The sequence below is a fragment of the Carlito syrichta genome, unplaced genomic scaffold, assembly GCF_000164805.1.
Source record: "Carlito syrichta isolate Samal-C Ts95f unplaced genomic scaffold, Tarsius_syrichta-2.0.1 Scaffold312719, whole genome shotgun sequence".
In the NCBI taxonomy this organism is placed as follows: domain Eukaryota; kingdom Metazoa; phylum Chordata; class Mammalia; order Primates; family Tarsiidae; genus Carlito; species Carlito syrichta.
The window spans coordinates 702,269-717,848 of NW_007256815.1; the positions used below are offsets into that span (position 1 = coordinate 702,269).

The 15,580-nt window shown below is 59.5% G+C and overlaps 3 protein-coding genes across 3 annotated transcripts in view; 1 reads left to right on the plus strand and 2 right to left on the minus strand.

The window, feature by feature from the left end:
* WDR97 (WD repeat domain 97) overlaps positions 1 to 8,550 on the minus strand; it is an 8,895-nt gene extending 345 nt beyond the window's left edge. Inside the window, 24 exon segments of the mRNA XM_021718543.1 lie at positions 99 to 159; positions 233 to 738; positions 1,120 to 1,282; positions 1,356 to 1,477; positions 1,565 to 1,762; positions 1,848 to 2,027; positions 2,110 to 2,316; positions 2,459 to 2,536; positions 3,563 to 3,646; positions 3,743 to 3,868; positions 3,947 to 4,117; positions 4,119 to 4,208; positions 4,314 to 4,463; positions 4,613 to 4,673; positions 4,906 to 5,027; positions 5,120 to 5,252; positions 5,436 to 5,526; positions 5,598 to 5,834; positions 5,926 to 6,068; positions 6,160 to 6,859; positions 7,056 to 7,177; positions 7,309 to 7,937; positions 8,095 to 8,216; positions 8,421 to 8,550. Of these exon segments, the coding sequence (XP_021574218.1) occupies positions 99 to 159; positions 233 to 738; positions 1,120 to 1,282; positions 1,356 to 1,477; positions 1,565 to 1,762; positions 1,848 to 2,027; positions 2,110 to 2,316; positions 2,459 to 2,536; positions 3,563 to 3,646; positions 3,743 to 3,868; positions 3,947 to 4,117; positions 4,119 to 4,208; positions 4,314 to 4,463; positions 4,613 to 4,673; positions 4,906 to 5,027; positions 5,120 to 5,252; positions 5,436 to 5,526; positions 5,598 to 5,834; positions 5,926 to 6,068; positions 6,160 to 6,859; positions 7,056 to 7,177; positions 7,309 to 7,937; positions 8,095 to 8,216; positions 8,421 to 8,550 (4,626 nt within the window).
* Positions 8,551 to 8,687: 137 nt separating this feature from the next.
* Positions 8,688 to 11,911, minus strand: MAF1 (MAF1 homolog, negative regulator of RNA polymerase III). The gene is made up of 8 exons (XM_008069991.2): positions 11,476 to 11,911; positions 10,560 to 10,686; positions 10,324 to 10,452; positions 10,086 to 10,251; positions 9,834 to 9,955; positions 9,620 to 9,739; positions 9,321 to 9,455; positions 8,688 to 9,195 (listed from the first exon to the last, which is right to left on the minus strand). Exons 2-8 carry the CDS (start codon positions 10,640 to 10,642, stop codon positions 9,174 to 9,176), a joined length of 777 nt encoding a protein of 258 aa, XP_008068182.1. The 5' UTR covers positions 10,643 to 10,686; positions 11,476 to 11,911; the 3' UTR covers positions 8,688 to 9,173.
* A 649-nt stretch (positions 11,912 to 12,560) lies between these two features.
* The window catches only part of SHARPIN (SHANK associated RH domain interactor), a 3,953-nt gene continuing 933 nt past the window's right edge, over positions 12,561 to 15,580 (plus strand). Inside the window, 5 exon segments of the mRNA XM_008069994.2 lie at positions 12,561 to 12,794; positions 13,092 to 13,266; positions 15,304 to 15,432; positions 15,516 to 15,574; positions 15,577 to 15,580. The exon segment at positions 15,577 to 15,580 is cut by the window's right edge and continues 103 nt beyond it. Of these exon segments, the coding sequence (XP_008068185.1) occupies positions 12,594 to 12,794; positions 13,092 to 13,266; positions 15,304 to 15,432; positions 15,516 to 15,574; positions 15,577 to 15,580 (568 nt within the window). The 5' untranslated portion in view covers positions 12,561 to 12,593.

The window sequence follows — 15,580 nt, forward strand, 5'->3', positions numbered from 1 at the left end:
GGATGGCATCTGGCCTGGGGGCAGGCAGGACAATGAGGAGGCAGGGTGGGGGTGGGGTGGAGGTCAGGATCCCATCTCCACCCCTGCCCCTACTCACGCCTCAGTCTCATTGCAGACCTCTGGAGCTTGGCCTCTTGCAGCCGGAGGATGGGGTAGTACCTGGGAGGTGAGGAAGCAGGTTCAGCTAGGCCTGGCCATCCCCAAAGGCCCTGCCTGCACAAGCCCAACGTACCAATGCTCCCGGGGTGGTGGTGCCACCGTGTTGGGCACCAGCACCACAGTGCTGGGTGGCGGCATGCAAAGGTTCTCATCTTCCTCGGAGATCCAGCTCTGCTGCCGTGCCCACTGCTGCATGCAGAAGAAGTTGAGCATGTCAATGAGGCCCAGGTCCAGCATCTGTGACCGTGACCAGTCTGTCTTCTCTAGCGGAGGTGGCTCCATAGGCAGCGTGGTGGACATTGAGGAGTGTGGGTGGGTCTCCGGCACCAGGCAGAAGCTCTGTAGCATCTCTGAGAGTGTGCAGTGGCTCCCCCGGGCATGCATCTGTGCCAGCATTCGCTTGAACTGGAGCTCCAGTGTGGGCAAGGATGGTTCCCCAGGTGAGGCCACTAGCAAGGGTGCCTCCAAGACACGCGAGAACCTCTTGGAGATGCTTGAGGGTGACCAGGAAGTGCCTGAAGGTGTCAGAGAGGCACTTGTGGCTACACCTGAGACCTCTGAAGCCTGGGATGGGACCTCCTTGGGAGGAGAGGAAAATGCTGAGGTGTCGGAGACCTTGGGCAGCACGACGGATAACCTGGCTACAGACGGTGGCCGCAAGGTTTCCATCTGTAGGGGAGATAACCAACTGAGGAAGGCCCTTGCTCCTTGAGCCCCTGCATGACCACTGAAACTCTTCTGGCCAGGCTTTAGCCCAAGGCAGAGGTTGCCCCTCCCTTGATAAAAAGGCCCCAGAGCTGTTCCTGGCTCCAGCTAGAAACTCCCCTGTAGACTTCCACCTGTGCAGGGAGATCCCCAAAGATGCACAGAACAGGGACTGGCCCCAGTAGGCTCTGTCCTCAGGAGAGAAGGCAAGAGGCTTCACTGTGGGGAACCCACCCAGCTCCTGCCAGCTCAGACCTGCAGCTGCTGGATCATGTCCTCCAGCTTCTGGCAGCAGCGTGTGCGCAGTGCAGCCTTGGAGTTAAGGTCTGGGCCCTGGACCCAGGTCAGAATCTCCTTGAACAGGAAGCCCTGCGGGTCCTGAAGGCCTAGCCCATCCAGCAGCTTCTTGAGCTCCGGCCTGGGACAGGTACATGTGGGTTAGCCAGAGCCTTCTCAGCTGACAGGGAGGATTGGGCAGGAGCATGACTCACCGGCAGGTGGCTGGAGAGTAGAGGAAGTAGGACATAAGCTCCAGCACAACATTGTGGAACTCCAGGGAGCAGGCCAGAAGCAGCTGCAGTGCCAGCATGATGAACTGCTTCTGAGTGTGGTCCTGAGGTGGGCGGGAGTGGGGTGGGGGTGGGGTGAAGCATGGTTGCTATGTGTATGGGGAGGAGTCCTGGTGGGTCAAAGGGCGCACCTGGAGGCTGGGAGGCTGGTCCAGGTTGAGCAAGTACACGAGGATGCCCTGCAGCCGGTCTCGGAGGTTGCTGCTCATGTTTGGCAGCAGCCTTAGCAGCGCCCATAGGATATGCACACGGTCCACCCATGTGACCTCCTCCAGCAGGTCCATGAATAGCAAGGACAGGCCTTCCACAGTACCCATTTCTGGGTATGCCTTTGAGGATAGTGTGCTGAGCCCCTGCCTTCTCCCATGCCCCACCCTAGCCCATGCTTCCCAGGTGTTCCAGTCTCCCCCAAACCTCCAGAGTGAAGACAGGGAACAGCTTTTTGAACCAGTTCTGGCAGACGAAAAAATGCAGGAATCTGGGCAGATGCCCATAATGCTTTTTCCAGAGTGAGCGGGACTGGGAGTGAAAGTAGGTCTTGGTCCTGACAGCCTCATGTGAGTGCTGGGTCTCCGGGGTCAAGTCTGCAGAGCTCTAGGGAAGCAGTGGTAGCTGCAGGCCTCACCCCTCTGGGTCTCAGTGCAAGTTGTCCCTCCTGTGGTGCCCAAGCCTCTACCTGATCCTTCTGTTTCCAAGAATCCAGCTGCTGGTCAGAGTGCAGTGTTGGGGTAGCCGAGACCCAGACTGCTTCCAGGTTCAGCTCTTCCTCCTCCTTTTCTTCCTCCTCAGGCTTTTCCCACAGCCAGTGTAGCAGCTTCCTCTGCCACTGGGCATAGGACCCCCTGGGGCGCCACAGCCACAAGTCATTCTGGCTTGTGTCTGACTGCAGAGGGGACAGCACAAGAGAAGTGTCTGGTAGGCTGTGGGGACAGCGAAGCCCTCCCTAGCCCTCCCCTGCTAGCAAGACCCCCAGCCCCACCCCTTGCCTTAAGCTTCCTCTGGGTTTGGGATTCAAGGCCGCTGACCTCCAAGGGCAGCCACATCTGCTGTAGCACCACAGAGTTGGGCACGCAGCCAGGGAAATGAATGGACCGAGGACAGTACTGGAAGTGAGGCACAGCAGGGTGGCTGAGAACCTGAATTCTCCCAGTCCGGGCACCACCCTGGGTCACCTCACAACCTCACAGAGCCCCTCAGCCACCAGCCTAGCTCTGCTTGCCAGGCCTCCAATAGCTGGCTGGGCTTGCAGTCCCTGCTGTCAACACAGCCGGTAAGAGAACCCTGAGATGCCAAGTGGAAAGGCGGTCAATGAACATCAACTGTGATAAGTGAGAAGGGAAACCTGGGGGACCTCTGGCTCCTGGAGAGCCCTGACACCCCCACATGTTCTCCACAGGACTCAGAGCCCAGCCCTGGAGCATAGAAGTCTTAAGAAAGCTAGGGGGTGGGGTTGGAAAGCAGAGGTGGGATGAACAGGGTAGGAAGGAAGGAGTTGGAGAGAGGGCAACAGAGGGCTTGATGGTGCTACCCAAATTGACTTACCTGGGCAGGTGACAGTGCCAGGCATATGCTGGGACAGGGGTTAAAGCCTGCCTGGGCACCTGGTATGAGTCATTGTAGGAAAATGGTCTTCCAGACAAACTCCATGAGCAACCTGCCCACCCAGCTTCTCTACTGGGGAGAGGGGAGTGCAGGCTCATCCAGCCAATGGGGACTCTGACTTTGCCTGGTATCTGTTCTGAAAGCCCTGGTGCCAGGCGCAGTGGCTCAAGCCTGTAATCCCAGCACTTTGGGAGGCAGAGGCGAGAGGACTGCCTGAGCTCAGGGGTTCGAGACCAGCCTGAGAAACATGGTGAGACCTCGTCTCTACAATAAATCAATTATTAGTTGGGCATGGTGGCATATGCCTGTGTTTCCAGCTACTTGGAAGGCTGAGGCAGAAGGATCACCTGAGCCCAGTAGGTAGAGGCTGCGGTGGCCATGAGGATGTTATTGTACTCTAGCCTGGGTGACAGAGTGAGACTCTGACTCAAAAAAGAAAGAAAGAAAGCCCTGGACCCCTGAATGGGGTCCCTAGGCCTCAGTCTGGATCTGAGGTCCTTTCAGGGAGCCAGGGTGGAGGGTCTCACCTTGTAGGGCTGTGTGGTGGCAGGAAAGAAGCCTCCGAGGTTAGAGAGAGGCTCCTTGGGCCGTCTCTTTGGCAACAGTGGGATCTGGAAATGGGACAGGGCTCAGAGCAGAATGCACACCCCAGCATCTCTGCAGCCCTGCCCTTGGGTAGGTAGCACCCCACCTGCCTGGATCCTCACCCGGTACTGCAGGAGGGAAGATGGTGGGTCCAGGGCTACCATCACCCTCCCTTGGAGCCGCTCCGACTGCAGTTGCAGATCCAGACTGAGGCCTAGTTGTTGGCTCAGGGAGGAGCAGGCCAGAAGCTGGGACATGAGAGGAGTCATGAGGTGGGAGAGGGGCTATGCAGGCAGGGCAGTGGTTGGGAGGATGGGAGGCCTCACCTGGGATGCCTTGCTGTGTACCTTCCGGTGGGTAGGTGGTATGGGCAAGGTGACTCGGGGAGAGCAGGTGAAGTGCTGGCCCACAGCCCCCAGGTCCTGTGGGGGCAGGGCTGTTGGCCTTCTTTGGGCTTCAGTGCTGACCCCAGTCTGCCCAAGACAGGGGGCAGCTCTGTGTAGGGTATACACATTCCAGGTCTTTCTTTCTTTCTACTGGGAGGGTCCCAGCACTCCACTGCCGGGACTCCCTTCCAGACTGCATTCCCTTGTATGAGGGAATGGATGGTGGCATGAGCAGACAGTGTCAGATACCCAGGGGAAAAGAAGGGGTCAAGGTCAGGGCTGGGACTGGGGGACTCCCCACACCCACCAGCAGGCTAGAGCCATAGATCAGACGTAGGTAATTGTCAAAGGCTTCTTGGCGCTGCTGCCAGGAGGGTGGGGGCCGGGCTGCTGGGACCACTAGCCCCATCCTCAGCTGCTGAAGATCTTGGTCCCGGGCCACTAAGGCTTCAAGGTCCTGAGGTAGGGGATAGAGGTCAGATCTTTCTTCCTTGGGCCTTGCCATGTGCTGCTCAGGCAACCACAAGGATCCCAGGCCTGCCCCAGGAACTGAAGGTTTGTGGCCTAAGCCTAGGCAGGGGGCAGTCTAAGGAGGATCCACCCCACCTCCTTCAATACTGGTTGCTGATGTGTTGCCCTCCGGTGACGGATGAAAGACAAGGCCGCACTGCAGACAGGGACAGGCACAGGTGGGATGCTGGGTGGCATATCAATGGGATGGGGTAGAGGCAGGGACAAGGACCAGCCGGGAATGGGGATGCCAGGGCTGTGATGGGCTGTGGCAACCCCAGAGGGGCCCGGGAATCCTGAGGCCTCATGCTGGGAGCACCCAGTTAGGACCCAACTCAGGAGGTGTGGGTTGGAGGCTTCCAAAATGGCTGAGCAGGCCTGCATGGGACCTGAGGCTGGCTGCCCCATGGAGGTTGGCGAGCCTCTGCAGCTGGGCGGAGGTCAGTGACTCCTGGCCGGTCAGTGGCAGTGGAGGGTCATCTACCATGTCCGGGGCCTTCTGGCACAGTTTCTGAGCAGAGAAAGGGAATGTGCATCCCTGGCCTGGGGGGCCAAGTCTGCCTGCAGCAGCCCCATCTTGCCCACCCTGTCCTCATTGCATACCTTAACCAGGTAGGAAGTGGGCAGGTAGAGTCTATGGGACACCAGGCAGAGGCGGGAGCCCAGTGCCACCACCAGGTCTCCACTGTCGCTGCAGAATGCCAGGGCCTGAGGGGCACCATTCAGTTGCAGGAGCCTGGAGGGGTATCCAGGAGCCAGAGTCCAGCCTCTGCTTCACAGAGTGAGAAACTGAGGCACAGCAGGAAAAAGGCCCTTTTTCCCAGTTCAGCTACTGGGCTCTGGTGAGGGGCAGAGGTAGGACAGCCCTGCTGGCAGCCCCCAGACCCCAAGTCCAGCCCTCCCTGGGGCCCCAGCCCACCGCAGTAGGTGGTTCTCTGCAGTCCAGATTCGAATGGTGCAGTCCAGGCTGGAGCAGGCGTACAGCTTGAGTGTGGGGCAGCAGCACAGCCCTGGGGGTGGGGATCAGGGTTAGGAACCAAAGCAATGTGGTGGTTTGGGCTTCACCAGCGCTGCCTCTCACCGGTGATGTGGTCCGCGGGGTCGTCCTGGGGCCCATGGTCAAATCGCTGGCTGTCACCCAAACCAAACTGTACCAGGCCATAAGTGGTGCTGTCCGGGTTTTCAAAGCCTACGGTAACACGTTTGCCGAGTGCACAGAGCATCACTACTGGGTGGCAGCAAGAGAAGGTCCGCAGCAGGCTCAGGCTCTCCTCAGCGTAGGGGAAAACGCGCCACATCTTCACGGTCAGGTCTCCGCCTGTGGGAGGCGGGAGCCAAGCTGGGCCTTCAGGGAGGGGAGGGCAGGGCAGGGCCTCCCGGGTGGGGTACCGAGAAGGGCAGGTACTGACCCGAAGACACGATGCTGTTCCAGGTGGATGCGATAGCGGTGACCGGGCCGGGGCTGTGCGCCTTCGTATGGAAAACGGTTTTCGACGAGAGCCACTCAAGCACTGACAGCGCGCCATCCGTGTGCCCCACCACCGGCAGGTACCTGCAGGCGGTGACGGAGCCTGTTGGTATGGGTCGTATTGCCACGTCTGGGCCGTATTGCTCGCCTGGCCCTTGCTGGCCCCCGCACCCACCGGTTCTTGTTCTTCCAGGCCCAGGCCATAGTGCTGCGGCGCAGCTCGCCCCCGTGCTGGCGCACGATCTCCCAGGAGGCAAATGCGCTGTCGGGGTCTGTGAGGTAGCTGTACAGATGCAGGCAGCAGGGCTGCGGCGCTGGGTGTGGCGGTGGACACACGCGGTGCAACACACGCATGGGGCAGCGCGCCGCGTTGGCGCGTACCAAGTGCCCGGCACGCGTCAGCAGCCACAGTGCCTCTCGCGGCAGGCAGTAGGCCACTGCTGCCGCACAGTCATCGGGCTCCAGGAGCAGCGCGCTCACTGTGCGCCCAGTCACCGCTGACACCAAGTAAACTGAGCCGTCGGCGCACGCGCACACTAGGCGAGCGGGTAGCGACGGGTTTGTGGGCGCGGGCAACGCGGGCGCCACCTGCAGGTGGAGCACTGGAGCGGACAGCTGCGTCAACGGCGAGTAGAGCTCGCGCACACGCCACAGCTCCACGCTGTTCGCGCACAGGGAGAGCACTGGCCAGCCTGAGCCCACAGGCGCCAGCAGACGGCTCACGTGCGCAGACCGCGCATCCTGGCCCCAGTAGCACAGCGCCACCTCGCCCACCTGCGCCGCCACCTGCAGGTCCCATGTGCGCAGCGTCCCGTCCTGCGAGGCTGACACCACCAGGGTCGTGTTCGGGAGCACGGCCATTGCCGTCACAGGGCCTGCAGGAGGGACGCGGATCACTTGGGTGTACCAGGGACGGAGGGTAGAGGAGCTGTCAGCCCAGGTTGCAGCCTGCACAGAGAGACCTGGCCAGAGCCGGCAGAGATACCAGATAGCCTAGAGTTGTTTAGTTAAGGCAGAGGGTCAAATTCAGGGTTATGAACGCAGTGCAAGAGCCGCTGAGGCGCGGCGCACCTGTGTGGCCCACGAACACCATCCGGATCTGCCAGTCAGTCTCCCACACCTTCACTGTGCTATCCCGGGAAGCTGTCACCATGACCTCCATCTCCTTGCAGTAAGCCAGGTCTGAGATGGTGCTGCAGTTGGGGAATAGGGGAGGCCCATTGGACTCAGCACAGCATTGTGCGTGAGTGGCCTGCACCTTTGCTATGGCCAGCTCTTCCTAGCGGACCCACTTCGCGTTTCCAGATCCCCAGACCCTCCTCACGTTTGGTGCAGATCCCAACGCACATCTAGGAGAGCCCAGGCATGCAGATCGAAGGTGAGCACAGCTGAGCCATAGGCTGCGAAGCAGCGCTGGACATGACGGGGAGGCACAGGCCCCAGAGCCAGACGCATGAGTGTGCCTGCTGGGCTTGGTGGAGGCTGCAGGGGTGACCCAAGCAGCACCAGACGGCGGCCACCTGAGCGGAATTTCCAGAGCGCCAGATTGCCGCCCATATCAGCTACGAGCAGCAGCCCTAGGTCAGGTACTGGTAGGCAGCAGGTGGGCTCATAGCCTGGCACCTTGCCCACCCCGGGCTTGCTCAACCACAGCAGGTTGAGTTTGGGTCCCAGTATGGCTAGTCCCGCAGGGCCCCAGCCCACAAAGCGTCCCACAGTGCCCAGTGGACCCGGCACAGCTACCAGCCCCGTAAGCGCCACAGGGGCTGGCAGCTTCCCCTGTGCCCAGCCGTCTTCTCTGTGCAGGTGCAGGAGGCCCATGCCGTCCAGCACCACGAAGAGTCTGCCCACTGGGTCCTGCGCCACGGAGCGCAACCCGGCTGCCACCTCCAGGCGGCGCAGTGGCTCCAGCCCGTGCGTCAAGTGCGCGACGCACAGCTCGGCTTTCTTCTCCTGCGGGTCAGGATGGGCAGACAAACAGTTAAAGGTTGGGTAGGGGGTTGCTCCTGTGTAGGGAAATTGACGCGTATCCGGTGGAGTAGGTACTGGGTGTCCCTCCGTGAAAGATCCGGAAAGAGACCTCCAGACAGATGCCGCAAACAAGCCCCACCTTTTCCACGAGGTCGTGGAGGCCTGTGCGTAGGAGCAGCCAAAGCTGACGAGCGCGGGCACGCAGGGTCATGCTTTGCCACCATTGGCTGCTGGTAAAAAACTGCGGCGCCTCCACGAACTCTGCAGGTGGGAGTTGGAAACGCTGTCACCTGTGACCTTGGGCCCTAGCCATGGAGATTGTGGGCAGGCGGAGGCTCTCCTCCGAGAGCCCTGCCCACCGATCAGGAACTGACTAGGAGAGTTTCGTTACTGGGGATGAAACCCAAGCCTGTCGAAGACCTGCCTCCTAGGGGGTACCTGGGGGGCAAGGTCAAGCCCCCTCACCATTTTTTTCGGTGAGCAGCCCAGGGTCTGGGACGTCAAAGTTATCTCTATCGCACAAGTCTGCTTTTGGAATCAGGTTGTCGCCTTCTGCTGAAGAGTAGTTGCTTGCGTCCCACACTTCCGTCTCCATTTCAGCCACTATGGTCCTGGTACCCAACAGCTCCCAGGATCTAGCTAGTCTCAGCAGCAGCCGTTGCTAGGATACCAGACGCCGCCAGCCACACCCACGCCGTAGGCCCCGCCCCCACACCACATCCAGGTCCACACTAAATCACAGAAACTTTTATTGGAAACGAATGAGCTGCAGCAAAGTGACACTCAGTGCACGCGGCCAAACAGGTGAGGTGGGGGTACAGGTAGGCGCCAGGGGCCGGCCCAAGACCAGAGCCAGTGACCGCTGGAGCCTGCTTGCGGGGCCTCTGGCCATAGGCCCTTTGGGCTGGAGTGTGCAGGCCCAGTAGAAATATAAAAATAAATTCTGTGGTTCATCAGTCCCTGCCTATGGCAGTTCATCTGGGCAGGGCAGTCACTCTTCCCACACGCCCCATGCTGACTAACCCAGCCATAGCATGGACAGCAGGAGCCTGTGAGGGTGAGCAGACATTCACAGGCTGGAGCCAAAAGGCTAGGCAGGTGTGGCCTTGGGCAGCGCCGGGTTCTGGCCAGCAGCTGGGGAGGCCCTGGGGCCTCTCAGGTGGGCAGGTCCAGGCATTGGTTGAAGCTGGATGAAGCTGGGGCCACTGCTCCTCCTCATCACATACAGATCACTGGTACCCTGGGCAGAGATTGGCACACAGCAAGCCTTGAGAAGTCTCCACTGAGGCCAGGCAGAGGGACCCCCACCCCTGTGCACACCCACTACAGCCAACAGGGACCTGAGTCATGGCCACTACCACAGACCTGTCCTCCTCCATAGTGCTGGTCTCCTCGGCCCTGCCCTCACTGCCTCTGCCTCCACTTTCTTCTTCCATCTCCTCCTCTCCCAGTTCCATATCCAGCTCGTTGCCTGCCTCTGAAGGTGTGTAGGTGGAGCCACTGGTAGAGGTGGGAAAACCAGTCTTAGAACCCCCTACCCCAGGCCTGCTGCGGGTCCCTGGGAGGATGCCCAGGGAAGACAAAATCAGGAGCAGGTGGGCACAGCTGGAAAAACTGTGTGGGTCCAACAGTGACCTGGGAGAAGGGAAGCAGATGGTGCCTACCTGATAGAGCGGCAGCTGAAGAAGACAATTCGCTTGAGCCGCTTGTTGTAGAAGAAGTAGTTGAAGGACCAGAGGCTACCGTCCTCCCCGAAAGGGTCTGAGTCCAAGTCTGGGTTATAGCTGGGGATGTGGGGTGAGATGTGAAATGAGAGATAGGTGAGGGCTCAAGTGCCACACACACCTGGGGGGCCCACCTACAGGGACACCAGCCCACCTATAGATGTCACATTCAGCCAGGCAGATCTCCTCATCTACTGCGTTCCACAGCTGTGGCTTCAGGGCCTTGAAGTCTTCCCGCACAGCAGAGAACAGACTGCAGTTAACTGCATTCACCACCTAGGGAAAGTCAGTCAGGTTGACAGGGGCCCAGTACATCAGGCATGGACTAGGTGGAGCCCAGAGACCACAGAAATTGGGAAAGGACAGTGGGATGGCTGTGGGTCCCTTCCCTCCAATGGACCCTCACCCAGCTGAGGCTAGGCTCTCGGCTGAACTCATGACTGCGGGCTGTGCTGAAGTCATAGTCAGGCCTAAAGGACTCATTGAGCGTGGCAATCAGGTAGAAGAGGGTCTTGCGGCTGCACTTGTCACTGAGGGGGCCCTCATCCTCACCACCTTGGCTCTTGCTTAATCTGCACAGAGAGAAGTGTCAGCCCAGCCCACCACTCCACATACCCCCACAGGCAGGCCTCACCTCAGCTCACCTGTTGGGGCTAAGGCCCGAGGTCTGGGGTGGGGAGAGTGCCTCCAGCACATGGGGCTGACCCTCTTGGCAGAACTGCTTGAACATGTGTTTGTCGTCTCCTGCCATCTTACATGAGTAGCTCTCAATCCTACAGGATGCAGGCAGGACCATGGAGCATGCTACCCCCCAGGTTTGACTCAGGGGCCAAGTCAATGTGACCTCTGAGATGCCAGCTCCCTGAGCCTCGGGCCTCACCTGCCAATGATATGGGCATCCCCAGTCTCCACAGTCAGCTGCGAGTTGATGGCTTCAAAGCTCGAGTTCTCCAACAGCTTCATGTCCTTGGGGAGGGAACTCCGTGCTCCAGAAGGGCTAGTGTTGCCTGAGGACGCAGGAGGCCAAGCCATGGGTATCTGACCCCATGGGGGCTCTGCCTTCAGCCTTCCTATCCCCTAAGCCAAGCCACTTTTAAGCAAACTGAGCCTGGCCCCTGTCCAGACTCCACACAGCTCCCCTCTGTACCCGAGCATACTCCCAAGCACTGCCTGGAAAAGTGAAGGGATCCTGTTACCTGAGGATGCAACTCCAGGCTTCAGCTCAGCCACACCCCCTACAAGGCACATGGGTTCTGGGACCACGCTGGGGGACCCACCTGGGATCTTGCTCACCCAGGAGCTGCTGGCCTAGACTTCCTCACCTTTACCCATTCCCATCCAGAAAGAAGAGACCCCACCCACCATAGAGGTTACTTTGAGCCTGCGAAGGGACGTGACTTCTACAGTCCCCTTCCCACCAAGCTGGTCTCATCAGTCAGGGTAAGAACCCACATCCCGGTTAGGAACCAGGACAACTGCGGCTCTGGGCCCTGCGGTCACCTGGACGGGCACTCTTCCCCTATTCTGGCTCTAGCAAGAGGGAGAGGAAACCCATTGGCTATCCACTCTATTCTGCAAGAGCAGCTAGTTTCTTCAGTAGCAAAGGGGCGAAGCAAGGTCCCTCGGCCCCGCAGGGGCGCCACAGCGTCCGCCTGGTTGCACCGCCCGCCCGGACTGGGAACCCGCCGGGCCACGGTGGAACTACAAGTCCCAGGAGGCAGCGCGCCGCGCGAGGCCCGCTGGGGACTGCGGTTCCGGCGGCCCGAGATGGCGCGGGGCACAGGGCGGACACCCACCTGCCTGGTTGGGATAGATCGGGCCGCGCCGGGCTGGACCGGGCCGAGTGGCTTGGTGTCGGTGCTGGTCTGCAGACAGGGCGGAATATGCGCAGCGCGGGCTCCTCAGGACCGCAGGGCGGCGCCGCGGCCTCCACTCGGGACGCACTGTATCCGGGGGAAGAAGCTCCGCGGCGATGTCCCGTTACTCCCGGACCTGCCGGCCCATCCGGGCTGCCACCGCGACATAGCCTCGCCCCCCTGCACAGCGCCCGCTCTCGCGACCGACCTGCCGCCGACTGCCACAGACCGCCCCAGCAAGCAAGCGAACGAACGAGCGAGCGAGCGACCTCCGCCTCCCCCGGCCGGACAACAACAAGCGTCCGCCAGGCCCGGCCCCACGCCTCTGAATGGCCCGCTCCAGGCACCGGGATCGAGAATTCGAATAGCCATTGGGGACTTCATCTGCCGCTCAGTCTTGCCTTTTGGTCCTACAGGCCGTACGGCCTGTCTATCACTCTTCTCGTCATACAAACCCGCCTTCTCCTGGCGCTTATTGGCTACAGCCTCGCCCGCTTCGCCCCACCTCCCCCACCCCTCGGAGGCCAACCCCGGTCCCTAATAGGCTCGAGTTGAGCGCGCCGTGTGGGCGTGGCGGGACTTCAGGCTGTCCCTGAGGCCTGCGGTGGCGACTCGCCCACCTGGGAGTCCAGGAGCAGCGTGTGGCTCCAGCTGGTCGCTGTGAGAAGTCACCTGCCAGGCTGCAACCTTCGTCTGCCCGACCCTGTGGGGCAAAGAAGCCGCGCCTGCCTTCCAGTTGTAGCCGGTGCTTCAGCCTCTGACACTTTGCCTCCGATGCCCAGCTCAAACGTGACCACCTTTGCCAACCTTCCTGGGCCTTTGCACACCGCCGGCCTCGCCCAGCTGGTGTCTGGAGGCCCTCAGGCCGAGTCCGTTCTTGATCAAACCCGGTGGGTTAGGCTTGGCCAGTGAGCGGCGTTCGGTCCCGTCCGGGGCCCGACGCTCTCGGCGTGCACGGAACCCAATGCTTCCATCTTTGGTTTCCGGCGGGCGAAGGCTCTCAGCCTTCCGATCCCACGGAAGCGGGCTCGGAGGGCCAAGGCTGGGACGGACCGGAGATGGCGCCGCCCGCGGGCGGGGCGGCGGCGGCGGCCTCGGACCCGGGCTCGGCCACGGTACTGCTGGCTGTGTACGCCGCAGTGAGGCCGCTGGGCGCCGGGCCCGACGCCGAGGCGCAGCTACGAAGACTGCAGCTGAGCGCGGACCCTGAGCGGCCTGGGCGCTTCCGGCTGGAACTGCTGGGCGCGGGGCCCGGGGCGGTGAGTCGAGGCAAAGGGGCGTGCGGCAGTCGACTTGTCTCAGACTGGGCGCGGAGCCTGAGGCCAGGCCCATCCGCTTGCCAGCTGGGTGCCCTTGAGCAGTTACTTTTCTTTGCTACTGCTTTCTCGTCTGTAAAACGGGGGTAATGCTTGTACCTACTTTACAGGACTATTTTGAAGATTTGATAATAGGCTTGAAAGGACTTTGTAGTAGCCTATAAATGTTACCTCGTAGTCTTTTGATCATCATGCGGCGTGGGACGAGAGGAGCTCTGAGCCTGCTCTCCCCTTCCTCAGGTCAGTTTGGAGTGGCCCTTGGAGTCAGTCTCCTACATCATCCGAGGACCAAGCCAGCATGAGTTGCAGCCTCCACCAGGAGGGCCTGGAACCCTCAGCCTGCACTTTCTCAACACCCAGGAAGCTCAGCGGTGGGCAACCCTGGTCCAAGGTACCACCGTGGAGGGACAGAACGGTCAGTCCCTTGAAATGAAGATTAATTTTTGTGGGCCTGGCCCCTCAGTCCTGGATGGGGAAGCTGGACCCACTTCCTCACTGTTTGGGAAGGCTTCTAGGAGGGAGAAAGTGGAGAAAAGGAGTAGAGTTGGAGAATATGGATCCTGGAGTACCAGATAAGTGTAGAGAGGCAGAGCAAGCATGGTCAGCACCTGGCGACAAGATAGATTATCTCAAGAGCAACAGGAAGGTATTCAGTGGGAGAGTGACAGAATCAGAGAGAGATTTCTATAGTGGCATGGGTTGGCGCAGATAGGGCTAGAGAGAAGAAGGATGCTTCCAGAGATGCTCAGAAGATAGAAATAACTGAGTTTCATGACTGGTTTTTATGTATTTGTTTTAGAGATAGGGTCTTGTTCTGTTGCCTAGACTGGAGTGCAGTGGTGCAGTCAGCTCACTGCAGCTTCGAACTCCTGGGCTTAAGTGATCCTCCTGTGTAACTGAGACTACAGGCACACCCCATAGCACCTGGCTCCCATAGCTGTTTAAATGGAAGAGGTGAGACTGAGAAAGAGGGACCAGGTAATGTGTGGTTCCTAGGTAGAAGACAGCCCACATACAAGACAGAAGAGATGCCAGAGAGGTAGGAAGACAGCCAGATGGTGTGATGTAAGAGAGGCCAGGCAACTCTGCATTTAGAAGGGGAGAGAGTCTGTTTATTCAGTCACTGAATATGTGTGTTCAGCACCTCCTCTGTCCCAGGGACTCCTTTAGCATGAATAGAACCTCCAGTCCCGTCCTCTTGGAGCTTACATTGGCTTGCATTTCTAGAGAGGTGGCAGGCATATAAAAAAAAAATACAAGCTGGGCATGGTGGGTCATGCCTGTGATCCCAGCACTTTGAGAGGCGGAGGCAAGAGCATTGCCTGAGCCCAAGGGTTCGAGACCAGCCTTGGCAACTTGGCAAGACTTCATCTCTACAGTAAATCAAAAAAATTAGCGTGGTGGCACATGCCTGTGGTTCCAGCTACTTGGAAGGCTGAGGTGGAAGAATTGCCTGAGCCCAGAAGGTCGAGGCTGTGGTGGCCGTGAGCATGCCACTACACTCTAGCCTGGGTGACAGAGTGAGACTCGAACTCAAAAAAAAAAAAAAAGCAATATAGTAAATAAGCTTTTGTTAAGTGGTGTGGGAATGGGAATGCTGGAGCTTGAAAGGAGGGTTGCTATTTAAAATAGGGTAGCAGGGAAGGCCTCATTAAGGTGACACTTGAGTGAAATTTGAAGATTATGGCATGAACTATGTGGCTAAAGGAGCAGCAAACACAAAAGCCCTGAGGCGAGCATGTGCAAGTGACCCATGAGGATCTGTGGGAGCCAGGGCTGGGCACAGTGCTAGGCGCTGGAGAGTCCTGCTTATCTTAGTGGAGAGACAGCTCAGAATACCAAGGGCCTGAGGCCATCACAGGAACCATGTCAGCACTGAATGGGGACCCTGCCTCCCTCCATTGCAGTGGGCTGGGTCTCAAGTGGGAAGTAAGAAAGGGAGACAGCAGCGTGCCTAACTCTGTGAGGATGCCCAGGGCAGTGGCTTCTTTGGAATTCAGCCTAAGAGTGCTCTGTGCTGATGGGGGAGCCAGGAGAGGGAAAGTCCCCAAGGGCATCAAGAAGAGGCCACTCTGACTGCAGGGCCACTATCTGAGAATTTGCCAAGGGGGCATCCTTGGCTGGCAGAAAGGACCAGGAGGTGACCTGGCCTCTGGAGGATGGGACAGATGGGACCAGGCAGCAGAAGAGTTCAGGACTCTAGTTCCCAAAGACAAGCCATAGTGCAGCTCCAGAACCAACAGGAGTCTGGCAGGGGGCTCTGAGGGATTTGCAAGGCTAAGGATAGAAAAGGAAGGTATGGCTTGGAGTGTGGCCTGAGGCAAGGTCCTGGCATGGGCTGAGGTAAAGAGGCAGAAGGCAAAGGTACTAAAAATTTGAGGGCAGAGAGGCCTGGACAGAGGCTGCAGACTATTCAACCCCACTCCACCCCACCCCACATCTTTGCTCCTAGGCAGTGGCACCTCACCCCCAGCTCTGGGTTCAGAATCATGCCCACCCAGTCCCCCGGAACTTCCCATACTCAAGGCCCCCCATCCTGAAACCAATCTTCCTCGAAGCCCTGGAGACCTGATGGAGAAAGGTATGAGTGGGAAGGTTGGCGGGGAGCGCTGGGGGAAGTAGCCAGTGCCTAGTTGTGACAGCTGCCCTTCCCTCTCCTTAAAGAGGAACTGGCAGGGCTCTTGGCCCAGGCCATTGCAGGTGGAGACGAGAAGGGCGCAGCCCAAGCA